The following is a 17,700-nucleotide window of genomic DNA, read 5'->3' on the forward strand; positions in this document are numbered from 1 at the left end:
TGTCCTATAAATATCAATTAAGTCCATATAGTCTAATGTGTCATTTAAGGCCTGTGTTTCCTTATTGATTTTCTGTCTGGATAATCTGTCCATTGATGTAAGTGGGGTGTTAAAGTCCCCCACTATTATTGTGTTACTGTCAATTTCCCCTTTTATGGCTGTTAGCATTTGCCTTATATATTGACATGCTCCTATGTTGAGTGCATGTATATTTACAATGTTATATCTTCTTTTTGGATTGATCCCTTGATCATTATGTAGTGTCCTTCTTTGTCTCTTGTAATAGTCTTTATTTTAAAGTTTATTTTGTCTGATATGAGTATTGCTACTCCAGGTTTCTTTTAATTTCCATTTGCATGGAATATCTTTTTCCGTCCCCTCACTTTCAGTCTGTATGTGTCCCTAGATCTGAAGTGGGCTCTTATGGACAGCATATATGCAGGTCTTGCTTTTGTATCCATTCAGCCAGTCTATAGCTTTTGGTTGGAGCATTTAATTCATTTACATTTAAGGTAATTATCAATATGTATGTTCTTATTGTCATTTTGTTAATTGTTTGGGATTTGTTTTTGTAAGTCTTTTTTCTTCCCTTTTTTGTTCCCTTCTCATGTGATCTGATTATCTTTAGTGTTGTATTTGGGTTGCTTTTTTCTTTTTTGTGTGCATATCTATCATAGATTTTTGGTTTTCCGATCACATGAGGTTTTGATATAGCAGTCTCTATATATACAAGACTGTTTTAAGTTGCTGGTCTCTTAATTTCAAATGCATTTCCAATATCCTGCATTTGTACTATCCTCTGCTCATGATTGCTGGTTTTGATATCATATTTGTGTGTGTGCAGATGATTTCCTACCTTTACTGTATGTTTGCCTTTACCAGTGAGCTTTCCCATTCGTAATGTTCTTGTTTCTAGTTGTGGTCTTTTCTTTTCTGCCTAGAGAAGTTCCTTTAGCATTTATTGTAAAGCTGGTTGTGGTGCTGAATTCTCTTAGCTTTTGCTTATCTGTAAAGCTTTTGATTTCTTCACTGAATCTGAATGAGAGCTTTGCTGGGCAGAGTATTCTTGGTTGTAGGTTTTTTCCTTTCATCACTTTAAATATATCATGCCACTCCCTTCTGGCCTGCAGAGTTTCTGCTGAGAAATCAACTGATAACCTTATGGGATTCTCTTGCATTTTATTTGTTGCTTTTCTCTTGTTGCTTTTAATATTTTCTCTTTGTCTTTAATTTTTGTCAGTTTGATTACTATATGTCTTGGTGTGTTCCTCCTTGGGTTTATCCTGTATGGGAGTCTGCATTTCCTTGGACTTGGGTGACTGTTTCTTTTCTCATATTATGGAAGTTTTCAGCTATTATCTCTTCAAATATTTTCTCAGGTCCTTTCTCTCTTCTGCTTCTGCGACCCCTATAATGTGAATGTTGGTGCATTTAATGTTGTCCCAGAGGTTTCTGAGACTGTCCTCCTTTCTTTTCATTCTTTTTTCTTTATTCTGTTCTGCCGCAGTGATTTCCACTACTCTTTCTTCCAGCTCACTTATTAGTTCTTCTGCCTCATTTATTCTGCTATTGTTTCCTTCTAGTGTATTTCTCACTTTGGTTTTTGTATTGTTCATCTCTGTTCTTTAAATCTTCTAGGTCTTTGTTAAATATTTCTTGTATCTTCTCAGTCTGTGCCTCCATTCTTTTTCCAACATCTTGGATCATCTTTACTATCATTACTCTGTATTCTTTTTCATGTATATTTGCCTATCTCCACTTTACTTAGTTGCTCTTCTGGGTTTTTATCTTGTCCCTTCTTCTGGAACACATTTCTCAACTGTCTCATTTAGTCTAACTTTCTGTGTTTATGGTCTCCTTTCTGCAGGCTGCATGATCATAGTTCCTCTTCCTTCTTGTGTCTGTCTCCTGGTGGGTGAGCTTGGTCCAGGGGCTTGTGCAGGATTCCTGGTGGGAGGGACTGGCGGGTGGAGCTGGGTCTTGTCCCTCTGGTGGGCAGGGCCATGTCAAGGGGTGTGTTTACAGGTGGCTGTGAGGTCAGTACAAGTTTAGGCAGCCTGTTTGCTGATGGGTGGGGCTGTTCCCCCATTGCTGGTGGTTTTGCCCGAGGCGTCCCAGCACTGGAGCCTGCAGACTATTGGGTGGGGCCAGGTCTCAGTGCCAAAAAATGCAACCTCCAAGAGAACCCACACTGATCAGTATTTCCTGGGGCCTCCACCACCAGAGTCCTTGCCCCCACAGTAAGCCACAGCCAACACCCTCCTCTCCAGGAGACCCTCCAAGACCCTCAGGTAGGTCTAGCCCAGGCTCCTATGGAGTCACTGCTTTGTGCTGGGTTCCAGTGCACGTTGTGTGTGACCTCTACGAGTGAAGTCTCTGTTTCCCCCTGTCTTGTGGAACTCCTGCACTCAAGCCCCACTGGCCTTCAAAGCTCAATGCTCTGGGGGCTCCTCCTCCCAATGCCAGACCTTCAGGCTGGGGAGCATGACGTGAGGCTCAGAACTCTCACTCCATCTTGTTGTGGCTTCCTCTTTGTCTTTGGATGTAAAATATCTTTTTTGGTAGGTTCCAGTCTTTTTTGTTGATGGTTGTTCACCAGTTAATTGTGATTTTCGTGTTTTCATGAGAGGAAGTGAGCTGCAGTCCTTCTACTCTGCCATGTTGTCGGAATCGAGGGGCTGCTTTTAAGTTTGGATACTTCCTGCTCTTTCCTCAATGTGTGCTGGCTGTTATCCCCTTGATATGGGGTGGGCAGGTGTGGTGACCCGTGCTCACTCCTGGTACCCTGGGGTAGTGATCAGCGCCTACTTGTGGGTCTCCCAGCAGTGGCCTGCATGCCCACAAGATGGCAGGGCCAGCGATTGGCACCTGCTCATGGATCTCTCAGTGGCCGCAGCAGCCCATGCCCACCTCTGGAGCTCACGATGACAGCGGTGGCTCATGCCTGCCCCCAGAACTCATACAGGTGGTGTCCTGTTGCCTGAGACTGCACGCAGGGAAGGAAGCTCCTGTGGCAAGTCCTGCCCCTCTCCTCTGCATCCCCCAACAACGGTGCCTTGCCTCTCCGGCAGACCCAGGCTTCTTCTGAGTGCATCCTCAGTTGCCACACTCCAGCCTCTTCAGGCTGTCTCTGTGCAGCCAGCACTGGTCCTTTCCCTGAGTCTGACCTCCAAAGCCCAGGCTGTAGCACCCAGCCCCTGCCTGCTCTGGCAGATGAGCATCTCAGGCTGGGGAGTTCAGGGCGGCACTACCAACCATCTGTGTAGGTCACTCTCTGTTTTGCCTTCCTCAAACTGGTTGCTGAGCTCTCCAAAGCTCCCCCTCCATCCAGGCTGATCTCCCCGCCAGTGAGGGGACTTCCCAGGGCAAGGGAACCTTTCCTCCTTCATAACTCCCTCCCTGGGGCACAGGTCCCATCCCAATTCCTCTTTTCTTTTGTCCTACCTGGTTTACGTGGAGGTTTTTCTGCCTTTACAGAAATCTGAGGTTTTCTGCCAGCGTTCAGTAGATGTTCTGTGTGAATTGTTCCACTTGTAGATGTGTTTTTGATGTATTTGTGGGAGGAGGTGAGCTCTAAGTCCTATTCCTCCACCATTTTGATTCCTCCCTCCAGGTAAAGCTTACTTTAAAGTACTATTCTTCCTTCCTAATTTCCTATTTTGCCCCTCAAACGTGTTCCCAACTGGTTTTTACTGAGATGACACCAACTGTGTCACGGAGGCCCCCTCCCCTGGTAGTGACACAGGCAGGGTCCAGCTTTTAAGGCTTGAAAGCACATGGTCAATCATGAAGAAGAGAGAAACAATGGAACAATTACAAAGAAGCTTGAAAACTAAAAATGGACCCAAGTGCAAAGCTGGGCATGTTCCCTGCTAGCTCGTGAGATGGTCATCCAGGGTGATAGGCTCCCTCCATGGATTCCCCCAGATGCTCCTAGCTTCACTCAGGAAGAAAAGTAAGAGACTGTGGATGGGCTGGGCACCCTCTACCGTTTGGATAAAACAGTTTTGGTTCATTCATTCTTGGCAAAGCACTTCCTCTGAGTAATCTTTCCCTTTTATAAGTGCTAAAGTTAAAGGAGAAAATAAAACATCTATGAAAGTGTTGCCACTGTGTGAGGACAGCCGAAGTAAGCCTCTCAAATACAATAATAAAACCAGTTTACCAGCAGCATCAGTTAATTATACACCATTGCTATGGTTATTCTGTGAGACCATAAAAGGTAATGGGGCTGTTTCTGAAGTTAGTGGGAAGGAACCCAGCACAGTCACTGACTCTTTAGAAAAATTTCTCCCCAAGTCAGCATATGTCTGGGTGAGCAGAAGTCATTAAAACATGAAGGCCTCCCAGTGGGGGCTGCAACCCACCCCGCCTTAAAAAAAACCAAAAGATTTCTCTAATTATAAAGTATCTTCCATCAATAAGTTTTCCAATTAGATTTGTTTCACCAACTGGAAAAAAAATAGCAGTCAGGAACAGACTAGCCAAGGGCCAGAGGGTTATATACAAACCTTAAGAAAAAGCTGGTTTTCTACAACAGAAGCACGTAAGTAAGTCTTTGATCCAGTAAAAACAGAGGTGGCAAACTGGATTTAGGGACGGTGAGCAAACTGGATTTTGTCTCTGAAGAAATTTTCTACTAGGCTCAACATAACGTAACAGGGTAGATTCAGAGTACCTATTTTTTAATTTAAAAATTTTCTATGAGAATATTTAAAAAGCAGTTCAGTTTGGTGTGACTGTTCTGAGAAATGGACCTTAGAAAATTCGTGCTCAAGTAAAGCTACATGGGAAAGCATACTGGTACTGGAGCCAAATCTACTGTGGAACAAAGAGATTGTGATCAGAGCAGAAAGCAAAAAAGCTTTCTTTTAATGTGATTAAGAAATGGTATTTGAAATCTATAAGACCCAGCTGGTAGGATGTTTAACCGTACATGGATTAGAAAATCAAAGACCTGAGAGACTTCCAGAGGGCTACCTATTCCGTTTCCCAACCTCTAAATCTTTAGGAGATTTTTTTTTAAAAAAGGGGGAAGGGAATGGGAGGGGACAGAGAATCCATGGAAGACAGGAAACAGGACGAGAGGCAGTCACCTCCAGCATCTGGAAAAGGCAAGTTTTTCTCAGGAGATTTCAAGACCTAGAACACTGACCAATTATCCAGGCTTTTAGGTCTTTGTTAAGGTTTAACAGATGTCTTTACTACAGGAATATTTTCTTTTCCCTTTCCCTGCTGTTTATTATCTGGGGGTCAATCTGTTTTCAGGTGTGTGGGTCCCCTGCATGCCACATTGCCTCACTGGGCGGGCAGCAGTGCTGTTACTATCACTCTTCTCTTGACTGTTTCACTTTGAAGGACCTTCCCCTCAAGGATGCAGCTGAGGAGGAAAAGTCAGTTTACACCTGACGCGGTTACCCTGTTCTCAGGATCCCATCTGACAGGAGAGGAGCTGAATATACAACTGAACATTTAAGGAAACCCATGTTCTTCCAAAGTAATCTAGGGTAACTCTATCACTGCATAAAAGTATATCATTAGCATGCAATGAAAACTAAGGATGTCATTTATTCAGAAAAAAATTTTCATTTTAGTCAGAAAAATCCCCTCATTCAAATTTCCTAGTTTAGGACTTATCATCTCACAGATGCACTAGATGCAATTCTAAATGAGTAAAACTGACTTCATTTCAGGGTCCAGTAAATATTTTATGATACAATAATGAAAACTAGGTTATTGTGAATTATATTTTTTAACAACTTCAGTTTTGATTATTTGTCCATGTTTATTTGTCTTTTAATGGTATGTACAGGGCTTGAAACTAATAACGTTTTCTTTTGTAAAAAAAACTGCTTTAGTATTCCCACAACTAGTATTTGGGCTTTGTTTATTCCTTTTGTTATAAAAGTGAGAGTTTAGTTTAGTTATAAATTGACACAAACATTAATCAGCTTCTGAGAGAGAAGTTAATACAGTTGACCTTGAACAACATGGGTTTGAACTATATATGGGTCCACTTAATACACGGATTTTTTTTCAATCATAAACATGATGGTACTACACGATCTGCGAGTGATTGAATCCATAGATGTGAAACTGTGGGCAGGAAGGGACTGACTATATAAGTTGTATGTGACCGTGTGGAGGGTCAGCACTCCAACCCCCCACATTGTTAAAGGGTGAACTGTATATGATAAGGCCATAGGAAACTAGATGTTCGCTATGCTGAGTCCCCTTGAATCTCCTACTGAAAGCTTTCTTTTAACGTTGCTTCCACTAACAAGATTGTAAATGTCTTGATGGTATCTTCATATGTTCCCAGTTAGCTTGCATAGAACACATATTCAATAACTTTCTGTATGCCAATAGATGTTAACACAAAGAAGCATCATTTGACCTCATTAGAAAGAAAGATGAGGAACTTGCACCAGTTTCCCTGTTTCTGGCCACATTTGAGCTTTGGATTAAACAGATTTCAATAAGGGAAAAGTTGCATTGGCTTTCTTCAAAATCAATCCAAAAGCCTAAGTATGTTTCCTGCTGGGCTTGGGACACAGTGAGAGAGGAGAGATTCACATGGCAGATCCCTCAGAGGGATTATTGAGCACTTACAAAACGAGCTTTCACTCTCTTGGGTAACTCTTCATCTAAAGTGTAGATGTCCTCTCTCTTCATTGCTATCTGGGATCCATCTTCAAATTCAACCTAATGAAAAATAAGACATCGAGCATGATCTATTTAAAAAAGAAGCAAGCACTCACCATTTTCTTCAGGGTTCCAATTAGCTACATAAAAAAGAAAAAAGGATTCAAGCAGAACAAACAAGAGAACTAGCCAACAGCCAAGGAAGGAAGAAAAGCTCCTTCCCTTATCAAACTAAGAACAAAGTATGTTTTCAAACAGGCTAAAATTCTTGAAAATGAGTGTCTTGCAATATGTGATATGAAAACTTTATCCCCCGAAAGCAAAAACAAAGAAAAGTAACTGCTGCTCAAATGATTTCTCAGAACATGAGATTGTGGCCAATTTAACATTAAGATGGGTGGGGCCTGTAAATACTGATTGATTGTTTCTTTAAGAGGCTCTGACAACATAAGAGGGAGGACTGTTTCTCTTTGAGAAAGAAGTGATGATATATTTACTCTTGTATAATAATCCTCCCAGATAAAATAATTTCTCAAGTTCTTATGGAGCTTTAACTTTCAAAACTCACTTTTGTTAAATTCAAACAAATGGCCAGGAAGATCTCAGGTTCTCTCTCCTTAACCTCACGTGTCAGCCACCTCAATTTGTGAAAATACATTATCATCTAAATGAAAATGTTTAAAACTTTTTTTCAAGCTAATCAAATGGCAGCAAGTAATTTAATTATCCAGTTTTTTCAATATTTTAGGATATTTTGTTAGAGAAAAAGTGACACTGAATAACAAACAGAGCATCTGGGGGAAATTCATCAAACGCCCTACTCAAAGTGATCTTGGTTTAGGCTCGATCCCACATGAACTCTTCCAGAAGAAAACAACAAAAGGGATGCAATCAGGGTAGAATATCTAATATGTTCTAACTCTGAACCACTTATGGTATTTTTGAAATCCCTAACTTGTCTGTCTGAATTCTTTACTTTTAAGAAATAAGTATATGCTTGCAATTCTAGTTAAAAGATAAGTTAAACCATGTAGCTGTGCTATTTATGTTAATAAAAAAAATCTGCTGAAGTTTAAAAAATACTAAAGATAAAATATATAATTAAACTTCGTATTTATTATCCATGCACTGCTCACATTTGACTAAGCTCAAACAAGGGGCAGAATTAGGTCTCGGTCACAGGAGGCCTCTCCCTGCTACTTCTCAGAACGCTGAGATGGGAAGGCTTTTCTTCCTGGCCTTGTTTCAGCAAAATGGTTTCTGTAACATTTAATTAGGCCAAGGTGTCATGCAATTTATACAGTTTGATAGCATAGCTAGAACTACCTGTGCCTACCTTTCTTCTGTTTTAGATCATTTGAAAATTCTAAAAGAGAAAAAGGCAATTTTAAAACTAAGAGGGAGTATGGTATGGTAACCAACCATCCCAGTTTGTCCAGGACTGAAGGGGTCTCCCAGGATGCAAGACTTTCAGTGCTAAAATCAAGGACAGTCCCTCGCAAGCTGGGATAGTTGTTCACCCGAGTTGGGACAGAGCCAAGAGTAAATTCTGGCCCTTCCCTTTACCAGCTGTATGCTCTTGAACAAATTATCAAGTTCACTGAGCCTTTTTTCCCTCCTTTGTAAAGTAGGAGTCAAAAACATCTATCTTGCAGGGCTATTGTGAGGGCCCCCAAAATGCATATACTTAGGATACTTAGCACTGTGCAGTAGGTATTTAGTTCCATTTTTATAAATATCTTTGCTTATTCAATGGTGAGGCTGAATAAATAGACACAAAACACAAAATGATCTCAAAAGGCCAGATGGTTTAATGAGGAATTTTAAACTACTTCCTCGAGAGACAATTTTAATATTAGTCTTAACTTTTTCATTGAGTCTGTAAATATGCTCACAGTTCTATGTTGATAGGCCATCATAAATTCAACTGAAGTTAGCACACTGATTACTAATTAGCCTGAATTTCAACATGTCTTCATTATGATACTTTTCATGTAGCTAATAGCTTTGCTACATGTAAGATGCTTCACTTTTGCATTTATTGTTTAATTAAATGTAATTATTTTCTTTTGAATGATGTAGTAAACACTTCTTTTCTAGGAGTCTCCAGTATTACCAGCCTGTCTTGTGATTTTTGCCTAATTTTGGACATTCTGATACAAAAATGCTCCAGCACTTACCCTGCTATAAATGACCTGAATCTGCAACTTAACACTTTGTCACCAATACAAAGGGGAAATGGCCTTCTCTCTCTCTCTCACACACACACACACACAAACACACAAACACTGGTTATGTACATCCTCCCCTCCCCACCCCGTTTGCTTTTTCTACACCTTAAAAAAATGTTCTCCCCTAAGTTTTCCAAACTTCTTTGAACACTTTTAATTACATTGTGCTCCAGTTTTTAGTGCAGTGTCTTTTAATGTACTGTTCCATTTAAGCCCTAGCCCTTTATCAGTCTTTGAACAGTTTCTCTGAGGAAACTGGAGGTCTTATCATTCTCAAGCTGTTTTTAACTTCGCAGGCCTGAACCTTCTTGCTTTTTCTCCTTTTACTTCAATCTTCCTGTTTTTACACTACTGCTTAGCTTTAGAATGTTGATTTCTGCCATCGTGTTACTAAAAGTACTATAATTTATTGGTTCTAATAAATTTGTTCCTTTTTAAAGTCTTTCTGAAGGAATATAAATGCACATGCGCCATCCATGTTGTTTTCCTTATTAGAGCTTAACTAACTCATCCTCATTTCTAATAGGGATACAATTCATTTTTAAATTGTATATATATTCTTTAATAATATGTAGAGTTGTTCAGTAACAGAATGCCAAAATGATAACTGCACTTTTCATTAAATAAGCACTCCTTTACGCTCGGGTGCACAAATGGCCGCATCTGTGCCGATGCACCATTGGTTTAGGTTTGCTGAAACGCCCGACGGGGATGATGTCTCTCAGGGAAAAGCCACCCATTCAGGGGCTGCTGGATGATGAACAGCCATCACTGATTTGGCTTACAGTTAGATAATCCCGCCAATTAGTCTCTCCCCGTATAGCAGAAACACAAGAAAGCAGCCCACCATCCAGCTGGGAATCTTTTTGACCTAACTATATTCCTTACAATTAACCCATTCATCAAATGTTACTAGAGTTTCCCAGTATCGAACTCGGTAATAAAAGTCTAATATCTAGGTCATCAAACATCGAATTTTTGCCTTTTTTATAAAACAAGAGGTGTTCCAAATTCACGTGGCTTCTTGGTCAGCAGTACACTGGCTGTACTGTCTGCCCTCTAGCTTCTCCTGTCCGTCTCAGCAAGCATCACACCCAGGGCGGCACTCACCTGGTACATGTGGGCAACATTTGATCCGAGATATTTTGCCCCGTAGAGTTTGCCGTCAGGCCACTTGACTTGAACGACTTCTCCCTCGGCAGGAGGGCCTAGCCTCACACAGTCTCGGCTCTGCATAATAAATAGAGTTAGGCTTTTCAAGGCAAATGTCTAAGTGACTGCATTTAGAACGTAGCAAATGATGAACTCCTGGCAATTAAAAGGAGTTATTGCCTCTGTGTTTTACGGATTATGATCTTGCATGGGTGTTCAGGGGAAGAGCTATAAGCCAAAGGAGTACTTAAAGATTCAGCCTACATCATAAAGTTACAAAGGAACCACCATAATCCAAGAAGGAAAAAACAGCATTTACATTTGCTATTTGACAAAGAATTGTTCAGAGGGTAAGTAAAATGTGCATAGAAACTGCTTTAGCTGAGAAGTAGACTGGCTAATGATTTATAACACCTGACATTTATACAGCATTTTGCAGTTAACGGAATGCTTTAACATACATCTCGTCTGATCCTCACAATCGTTCCATGAGGTAGGCAGAGACTATTAATTACCCCCATTTTACTGACAAGGAAACTGAGCCTCCAAGGAGGCTCCTTTCAGTTGTCAGGATCTCTGGAGAAGTGAAGCGGTGTAAGAGATGAAGAACTGAGGACACCCAGGTGGACCTGGGGACAGGAGAGAAGCAGACTGTCATCAGAGCTGGCAGGCCCGGACAAAGCAGCAAGGGAAAAAAATGCAGGAGCCTCCAGAGTGCGGCAGGGGAAGCTGTAAGGCCTGGGTCCTGCTCAGCAGGCCTCTTGTGAAGACCCCTGGACCTTCCCCTGCAGGTCTGGTTCTGCCTGCACCTCCCATCCACTGAGTAGTCCACCTCATTCCGCAGGTGATCCTGGCAGTGCCACAAGCAGTCTTCTCACCTCACTTCTTCCACTCAGCACTGCCTCCTCCTCGGGCAGCAACTCAGAACAAACTTCCCACTAGCTCATCCTGGGAAGGTGCTTTTTAGAGGGGGAGGGATACATTTTGCAAACTTAAGTTTGTATGTATTGAGAATGACACAATAAAATTTGAATACAAAGGAATTAAATACTTGACGACTTTGATAAATTTTTTGCACATTTAGCAATTCATGTTTTGCTAATCCTGGTATTTTACTGATGAGGCCAATCTGACTGATTGAAATGCACACTTGACCAGTCAAGCTTTAAATACAGACTGGGCAGGGTTCTGTGGTTTAAATGAGAGGCACACACAGGAAATATTCAGTTGTTTATGATTATAAATCCACCATGTATTACTTTTCATTATTAACAGAAATTTTGCATCATAAAGGAGTGGGCCTTTTACTGTTGGGTTCAGAGTATACCTGAGAGGTTCATCTTTCTCACTGCAGACTATGCCTCCATTTAAAGCTATGGGCAAAGAAAAAAAAGTGTGTGCTCAGAGGCTCTGCAGAGTTGACAGTCTGCATCTTAGTCAAATGAAAATAAGTTTCTTCTTGGCCTTCATAATATTTGATCTCAGCCTACACAGAATTGAAAGGGTAGGATGAAGAATTGTATTCTATATATGCCCCTGGAGTTATCATCACTTTTCATTTCCTTTCCCTTCCAAAGATGTACATGGTACTAAGAAGACTAGAAGGTGTAGCTTCTAAATAGACGCTGTCTCCTAGGATAGGAAGCTACGTCAGCTCAGGGATAACTCTGAGCTAAAACCCAGATGGTTTGGTGATGGTGGCAAGGAGAGAACAAGAGTAAGTTTCTTCCTTCTCCTGAAGTTTTATTCCATGTGGAGGAAGCTCCATTAAGGTAATACTCCTGGCTTTTCTTTTTTTTTCCCACTCCCTCATTCATTCACTTTTTTTTTTTATTTTCATTGGAGGATACTTGATTTACAATGTTGTATTAGTTTCAGGTGTACAACAAAGTGAATCAGTTACACATATACATATACCCACTCTTTTTTAGATTCTTTTCCCATATAGGCCATTACTGAGTATTGAGTAGAGTTCCCTGTGCTATAGAGTAGGTCCTTATTAGTTATCTACTACTATATTTTATATATAGTAGTGTCTATATGTCAATCCCCGTCTCCCAATTTATCCCCCCCCCCGCCAAAGCAATCTACAGATTCAACACAATCCCTATCAAATTTCCAATGGCATTTTTCACAGAATTACAAAAAAATTTTTACAATTTGTATGGAAACACAAAAGACCACGAATAGCAAAAGCCATCTTGAGAAAGAAAAATGGAGCTGACGGAATCAGGCTCCCTGACTTCAGACTACACTACAAAGCTACAGCAATCAAGACAGTATGGTACTGGCACAAAAACAGAAATATAAAACAATGGAACAGGATAGAAAGTTAAGAGATAACGCCACACACCTATGGTCACCTATTCTATGACAAAGGAGGCAAGAATATACAATGGAGAAAAGACAGTCTCTTTGATAAGTGGGGCTGGGAAAACTGAACAGCTACATGTAAACAAATGAAATTAGAACACTCCCTGACACCATACACAAAAGCAAACTCAAAATGTATTAAAGATCTAAATGTAAGGCCAGATACTATAAAACTCTTAGAGGAAAACATAGGCAGAACACTCTTTGACATAAATCGCAGCAAGATCTTTTTGAATCCACCTCCTAGAGTAATGAAAATAAAAACAAAAATAAACAAATGGGGCCTAATGAAACTTTAAAGCTTTTGCACAGCAAAGGAAACCATAAACAAAACAAAAAGACAACCCTCAGAATGGGAGAAAATATTTGCAAACGAAGCAACCAACAAAAGATTAATATCCAAAATATACCAACAGTTCTTGGAGCTCAATATCAAAAAAAACAAACAACCCAATCAAAAAATGGGCAGAAGACGTAAACAGACATTTCTCCAAAGAAGACATACAGACGGCCAACAAACACATGAAAAGATGCTCAACATCACTAATTGTTAGAGAAAGGCAAATCAAAACCACAATGAGGTATCACCTTACACCAGTCAGAATGGCCATCATCAAAAAAAATCTATAAACAAATGCTGGAGAGGGTGTGGAGAAAAGGGAACCCTCATACACTGTTGGTGGGAATGTAAATTGATACAGCCACTATGGAGAGCAGTATGGTGGTTCCTTAAAAAACTAAAAATAGAGATCCCAGGAAGAGGACTGGGGTTGGCTGCGTGAACAGAGTCTAAAGGGGGCTAGTGTGCCACAGCTAGCCGGGAGGGAGTCGGGGGAAAAAGTCTGGACCTGCCTAAGAGGCAAGAGACCATTGTTTTGGGGTGCACAAGGAGAGGGGATTCAGAGCACCGCCTAAACAAGCTCCGGAGACGGGCACGAGCCATGGCTTTCAGCGCAGACACCAGAGACAGGCATGAAACGCTAAGGCTGCTGCTGCAGCCACCAAAAAGCCTGTGTGCAAGCAAAGGTCACTATCCACACACCTCCCTTCCCAGGACCCTGTGCAGCCCGCCACTGCCAGGGTCCCGTGATCCAGGGACAACCTCCCCGGGAGAACACACGGTGCGCCTCATGCTGTTGCAACGTCACGCCAGCCTCTGCCGCTGCAGGCTCGCCCCGCATTCCATACCCCTCCCTCCCCACCAGCCTGAGTGAGCCAGAGCCCCCTAATCAGCTGCTCCTTTAACCCTGTCATGTCTGGGCAAAGAACAGATGCCCTCAGGCAACCTACAGGCAGAGGCGGGGTCAAATCCAAAGCTGAACCCCAGAAGCTATGCAAACAAAGAAGAGAAAGGGAAATTTCACCCAGCATCCTCAGGAGCAGCAGATTAAATCTCCACAATCAACTTGATGTACCCGGCATCTGTGGAATACTAGAATAGACAATGAATCATCCCAAAATTGAAGCGATGGACTTTGTGTGATTTTGTCTGTATAGCTTTGCTTTTACCATTTATCCTAGGGTTTTGTCCATTTCCTTGGTTTTTGTTTGGTTTTTTTTGTATACTTTTTTAGTACTTGTTATCATTGATGGATTTGTTTTTTAGTTTGGTTGCTCTTTCTTTCCTTTTTTCATTACTTTTCAATTTAAAAAAAATTTTTAATAATTAAAAAAAATTTTTATTTTAATAACTTTATTTTATTTTATTTTTTTCTTTCTTTCTTTTTTTCTCCCTTTTCTTCTGACCCGTGTGACTGACAGGGTCTTGGTGCTCCGGCCGGCTGTCAGGCCTGAGCCTCTGAGGTGGGAGAGCTGAGTTCAGGACACTGGTCCACCAGAGACCTCCTGGCTCCACATAATATCAAATGGCGAAAGCTCTCCCAGAGATCTCCATCTCAATGCTGAGACCCAGCTCCACACAACGACCAGCAAGCTACAGTGCTGGACACCTTACGCCAAACAACTAGCAAGACAGGAACACAACCCCACCCATTAGCAGAGAGGCTGCCTAAAACCATAATAAGGTCACAGACACCCCAAAACATACCACTGGACGCAGTCCTGCCCACCAGAAAGACAAGATCCAGCCTCATTCACCAGAACACAGGCACCAGGAAGCCTACACAACCCACTGAATCAACATTAGCCACTGGAGGCAGACACCAAAAACAACGGGAACTACGAAGCTGCAGCCTGCAAAAAGGAAACTCCAAACACAGTAAGTTAAGCAAAAGGAGAAGACAGAGTGACACAGAGCAGATGAAGGAGCAAGGTAAAAACCCACCAGACCAAACAAATGAAGAGGAAATAGGCAATCTACCTGAAACAGAATTCAGAGAAATGATAGTAAAGATGATCCAAAATCTTGGAAACAGAATGGAGAAAATACAAGAAACGTTTAACAAGGACCTAGAAGAACTAAAGAGCAAACAAACAATGATGAACAACACAATAAATGAAATTAAAAATTCTCTAGAAGGGATCAATAGCAGAAAAACTAAGGCAGAAGAATGGATAAGTGATGTGGAACATAAAATAGTGGAAATGACTACCACAGAGAAGAATAAAAAAGAAGGAAAAGAATTGAGGACAGTCTCAGAGACCTCTGGGAGAACACTAAATGCACCAACATTCAAATTATAGGGGGTCCCAGAAGAAGAAGAGAAAAAGAAAAGGACTGAGAAAATATTTGAAGAGATTATAGTTGAAAACTTCCCTAATATGGGAAACGAAATAGTTAATCAAGTCCAGGAAGCACAGAGAGTCCCACACAGGAAAAATCCAAGGAGAAACACGCCAAGACACATATTAATCAAACTATCAAAAATTAAATACAAAGAAGACATATTAAAAGCAGCAAGGGAAAAACAACAAATAACATACAAGGGAATCCCCATAACGTTACCAGCTTATCTTTCAGCAGAAGCTCTGAAAGCCAAAAGGGAGTGACAGGACATATTTAAAGTGATGAAAGGAAAAAATCTACAACCAAAATTACTGTACCCAGCAAGGATCTCATTCAGATTCGACGGAGAAATTAAAACCTTTACAGACAAGCAAAAGCTAAGAGAATTCAGCACCACCAAACCAGCTTTACAACAAATGCTAAAGGAACTTATCTAGGCAGGAAACACAAGAGAAGGAAAAGACCTACAATAACAAACCCAAAACAATTAAGAAAATGGTAATAGGAAAATACATATCGATAATTACCTTAAATGTAGATGGATTAAATGCTCCAACCAAAAGACACAGACTGGCTGAATGGATACAAAGACAAGACCTGCATATATGCTGTCTATAAGAGCCCACTTCAGATCTAGGGACACATACAAAGTGAGGGGATGGAAAAAGATATTCCATGCAAATGGAAATTAAAAGAAAACTGGAGTAGCAATACTCATATCAGACAAAATAAACTTTAAAATAAAGACTGTTACAAGAGACAAAGAAGGACACTACATAATGATAAAGGGATCAATCCAAGAAGAAGACATAGCAATTGTAAATATTTATGCACCCACATAGGAGCACCTCAACATACAAGGCAAATGCTAACAGCCATAAAAGGGGAAATCGACAGTAACACAATAATAGCAGGGGACTTTAACACCCCACTTTCACCAATGGACAGATATCCAAAATGAAACTAAATAACGAAACACAAGCTTTAAATGATACATTACACAAGATGGACTTAATTGATATTTACATTCCATCCAAAAACAACAGAATACACTTTCTTCTCAAGTGCTCATGGAACATTTTCCAGGATAGATCATATCTTGGGTCACAAATCAAGCATTGGTAAATTTAAGAAAATGGAAATCATATCAAGTATCTTTTCTGACCAGAACGCTATAAGACTGGATATCAATTACAGGAAAAAGTCTGTAAAAATTACAAACACATGGAGGCTAAACAATACACTACTAAATAACAAAGAGATCACTGAAGAAATCAAAGAGGAAGTCAAAAAATACCTAGAAGCAAATGACAAAGAAAACACAACGAGCCAACACCTATGGGATGCAGCAAAAGCAGTTCTAAGAGGGAAGTTTTAGCAATACAATCCTACCTCAAGAAACAAGAAACAACTCAAATAAACAACCTAACCTTACACCTAAAGCAATTAGAGAAAGAAAAACAAAAAACCCAGAAAGTTAGCAGCAGAAGGAAAGAAATCATAAAGATCAGATCACAAATAAATGAAAAAGGAATGAAGGAAACAATAGCAAAGATCAGTAAAACTAAAAGCTGGTTCTTTGAGAAGATAAAGAAAATTGATAAACCATTAGCCAGACTCATCAAGAAAAAAAGGGAGAAGACTCAATAGAATTAGAAATGAAAACAGAGAAGTAACAACTGGCACTGCGGAAATACAAAGGATCATGAGAGATTACTACAAGCAACTATATGCCAATAAAATGGACAACCTGGAAGAAACGGACAAATTCTTAGAAAAGCACAACCTTCCGAGACTGAACCAGGAAGAAATACAAGATATAAACAGACTAATCACAAGCACTGAAATTGAGACTGTGATTAAAAATCTTCCAACAAACAGCCCAGGACCTCATGGCTTCACAGGCGAATTCTATCAAACATTTAGAGAAGCACTAACACCTATCCTTCTCAAACTCTTCCAAAATATAGCAGAGGGAAGAACACTCCCAAACTCATTCTATGAGGCCACCATCACCCTGACACCAAAATCAGACAAACATGTCACAAAAAAAGAAAACTACAGGCCAATATCACTGATGAACACAGATGCAAAAATCCTCAACAAAGTACTAGGAAACAGAATCCAACAGCACATTAAAAGGATCATACACCATGATCAAGTGAGGTTTATCCCAGGAATGCAAGGATTCTTCAATATACACGAATCAAACAATATGATATACCATATTAAAAAATTGAAGGATAAAAACCATATGATCATCTCAATAGATGCAGAAAAATCTTTTAACAAAATGCAACACCCATTTATGATAAAAACTCTCCAGAAAGTAGGCATAGAGGGAACCTACCTCAACATAATAAAGGCCATATATGACAAACCCACAGCCAACATCGTTCTCAATGGTGAAAACCTGAAACCATTTCCATTTAGATCAGGAACAAGACAAGGTTGTCCACTCTCACCACTATTATTCAACATAGTTTTGGAAGTTTTAGCCACAGCAATCAGAGAAGAAAAAGAAATAAAAGGAATCCAAATCGGAAAAGAAGAAGTAAAACTGTCACTGTTTGCAGATGACATGATACTATACATAGAGAATCCTAAAGATGC

General features: G+C 40.4%; 1 protein-coding gene across 6 annotated transcripts in view; it reads right to left on the bottom strand.

Moving 5' to 3' along the window:
• Positions 1-17,700, bottom strand: part of KDM4C (lysine demethylase 4C) — a 410,124-nt gene that overhangs the window by 6,232 nt on the left and 386,192 nt on the right. For all 6 annotated transcript variants that reach the window (XM_036854785.1, XM_036854786.1, XM_036854787.1 and 3 more), the window contains 2 exons: positions 9,987-10,106; positions 6,613-6,705 (listed from right to left, as the gene is read on the bottom strand). In XM_036854785.1, the coding sequence (XP_036710680.1) occupies positions 6,613-6,705; positions 9,987-10,106 (213 nt within the window). The remainder of the gene's footprint in view (positions 1-6,612; positions 6,706-9,986; positions 10,107-17,700) is intronic.

This window comes from Balaenoptera musculus, chromosome 6 (genome assembly GCF_009873245.2).
Source record: "Balaenoptera musculus isolate JJ_BM4_2016_0621 chromosome 6, mBalMus1.pri.v3, whole genome shotgun sequence".
Taxonomy (NCBI): Eukaryota; Metazoa; Chordata; class Mammalia; order Artiodactyla; family Balaenopteridae; genus Balaenoptera; species Balaenoptera musculus.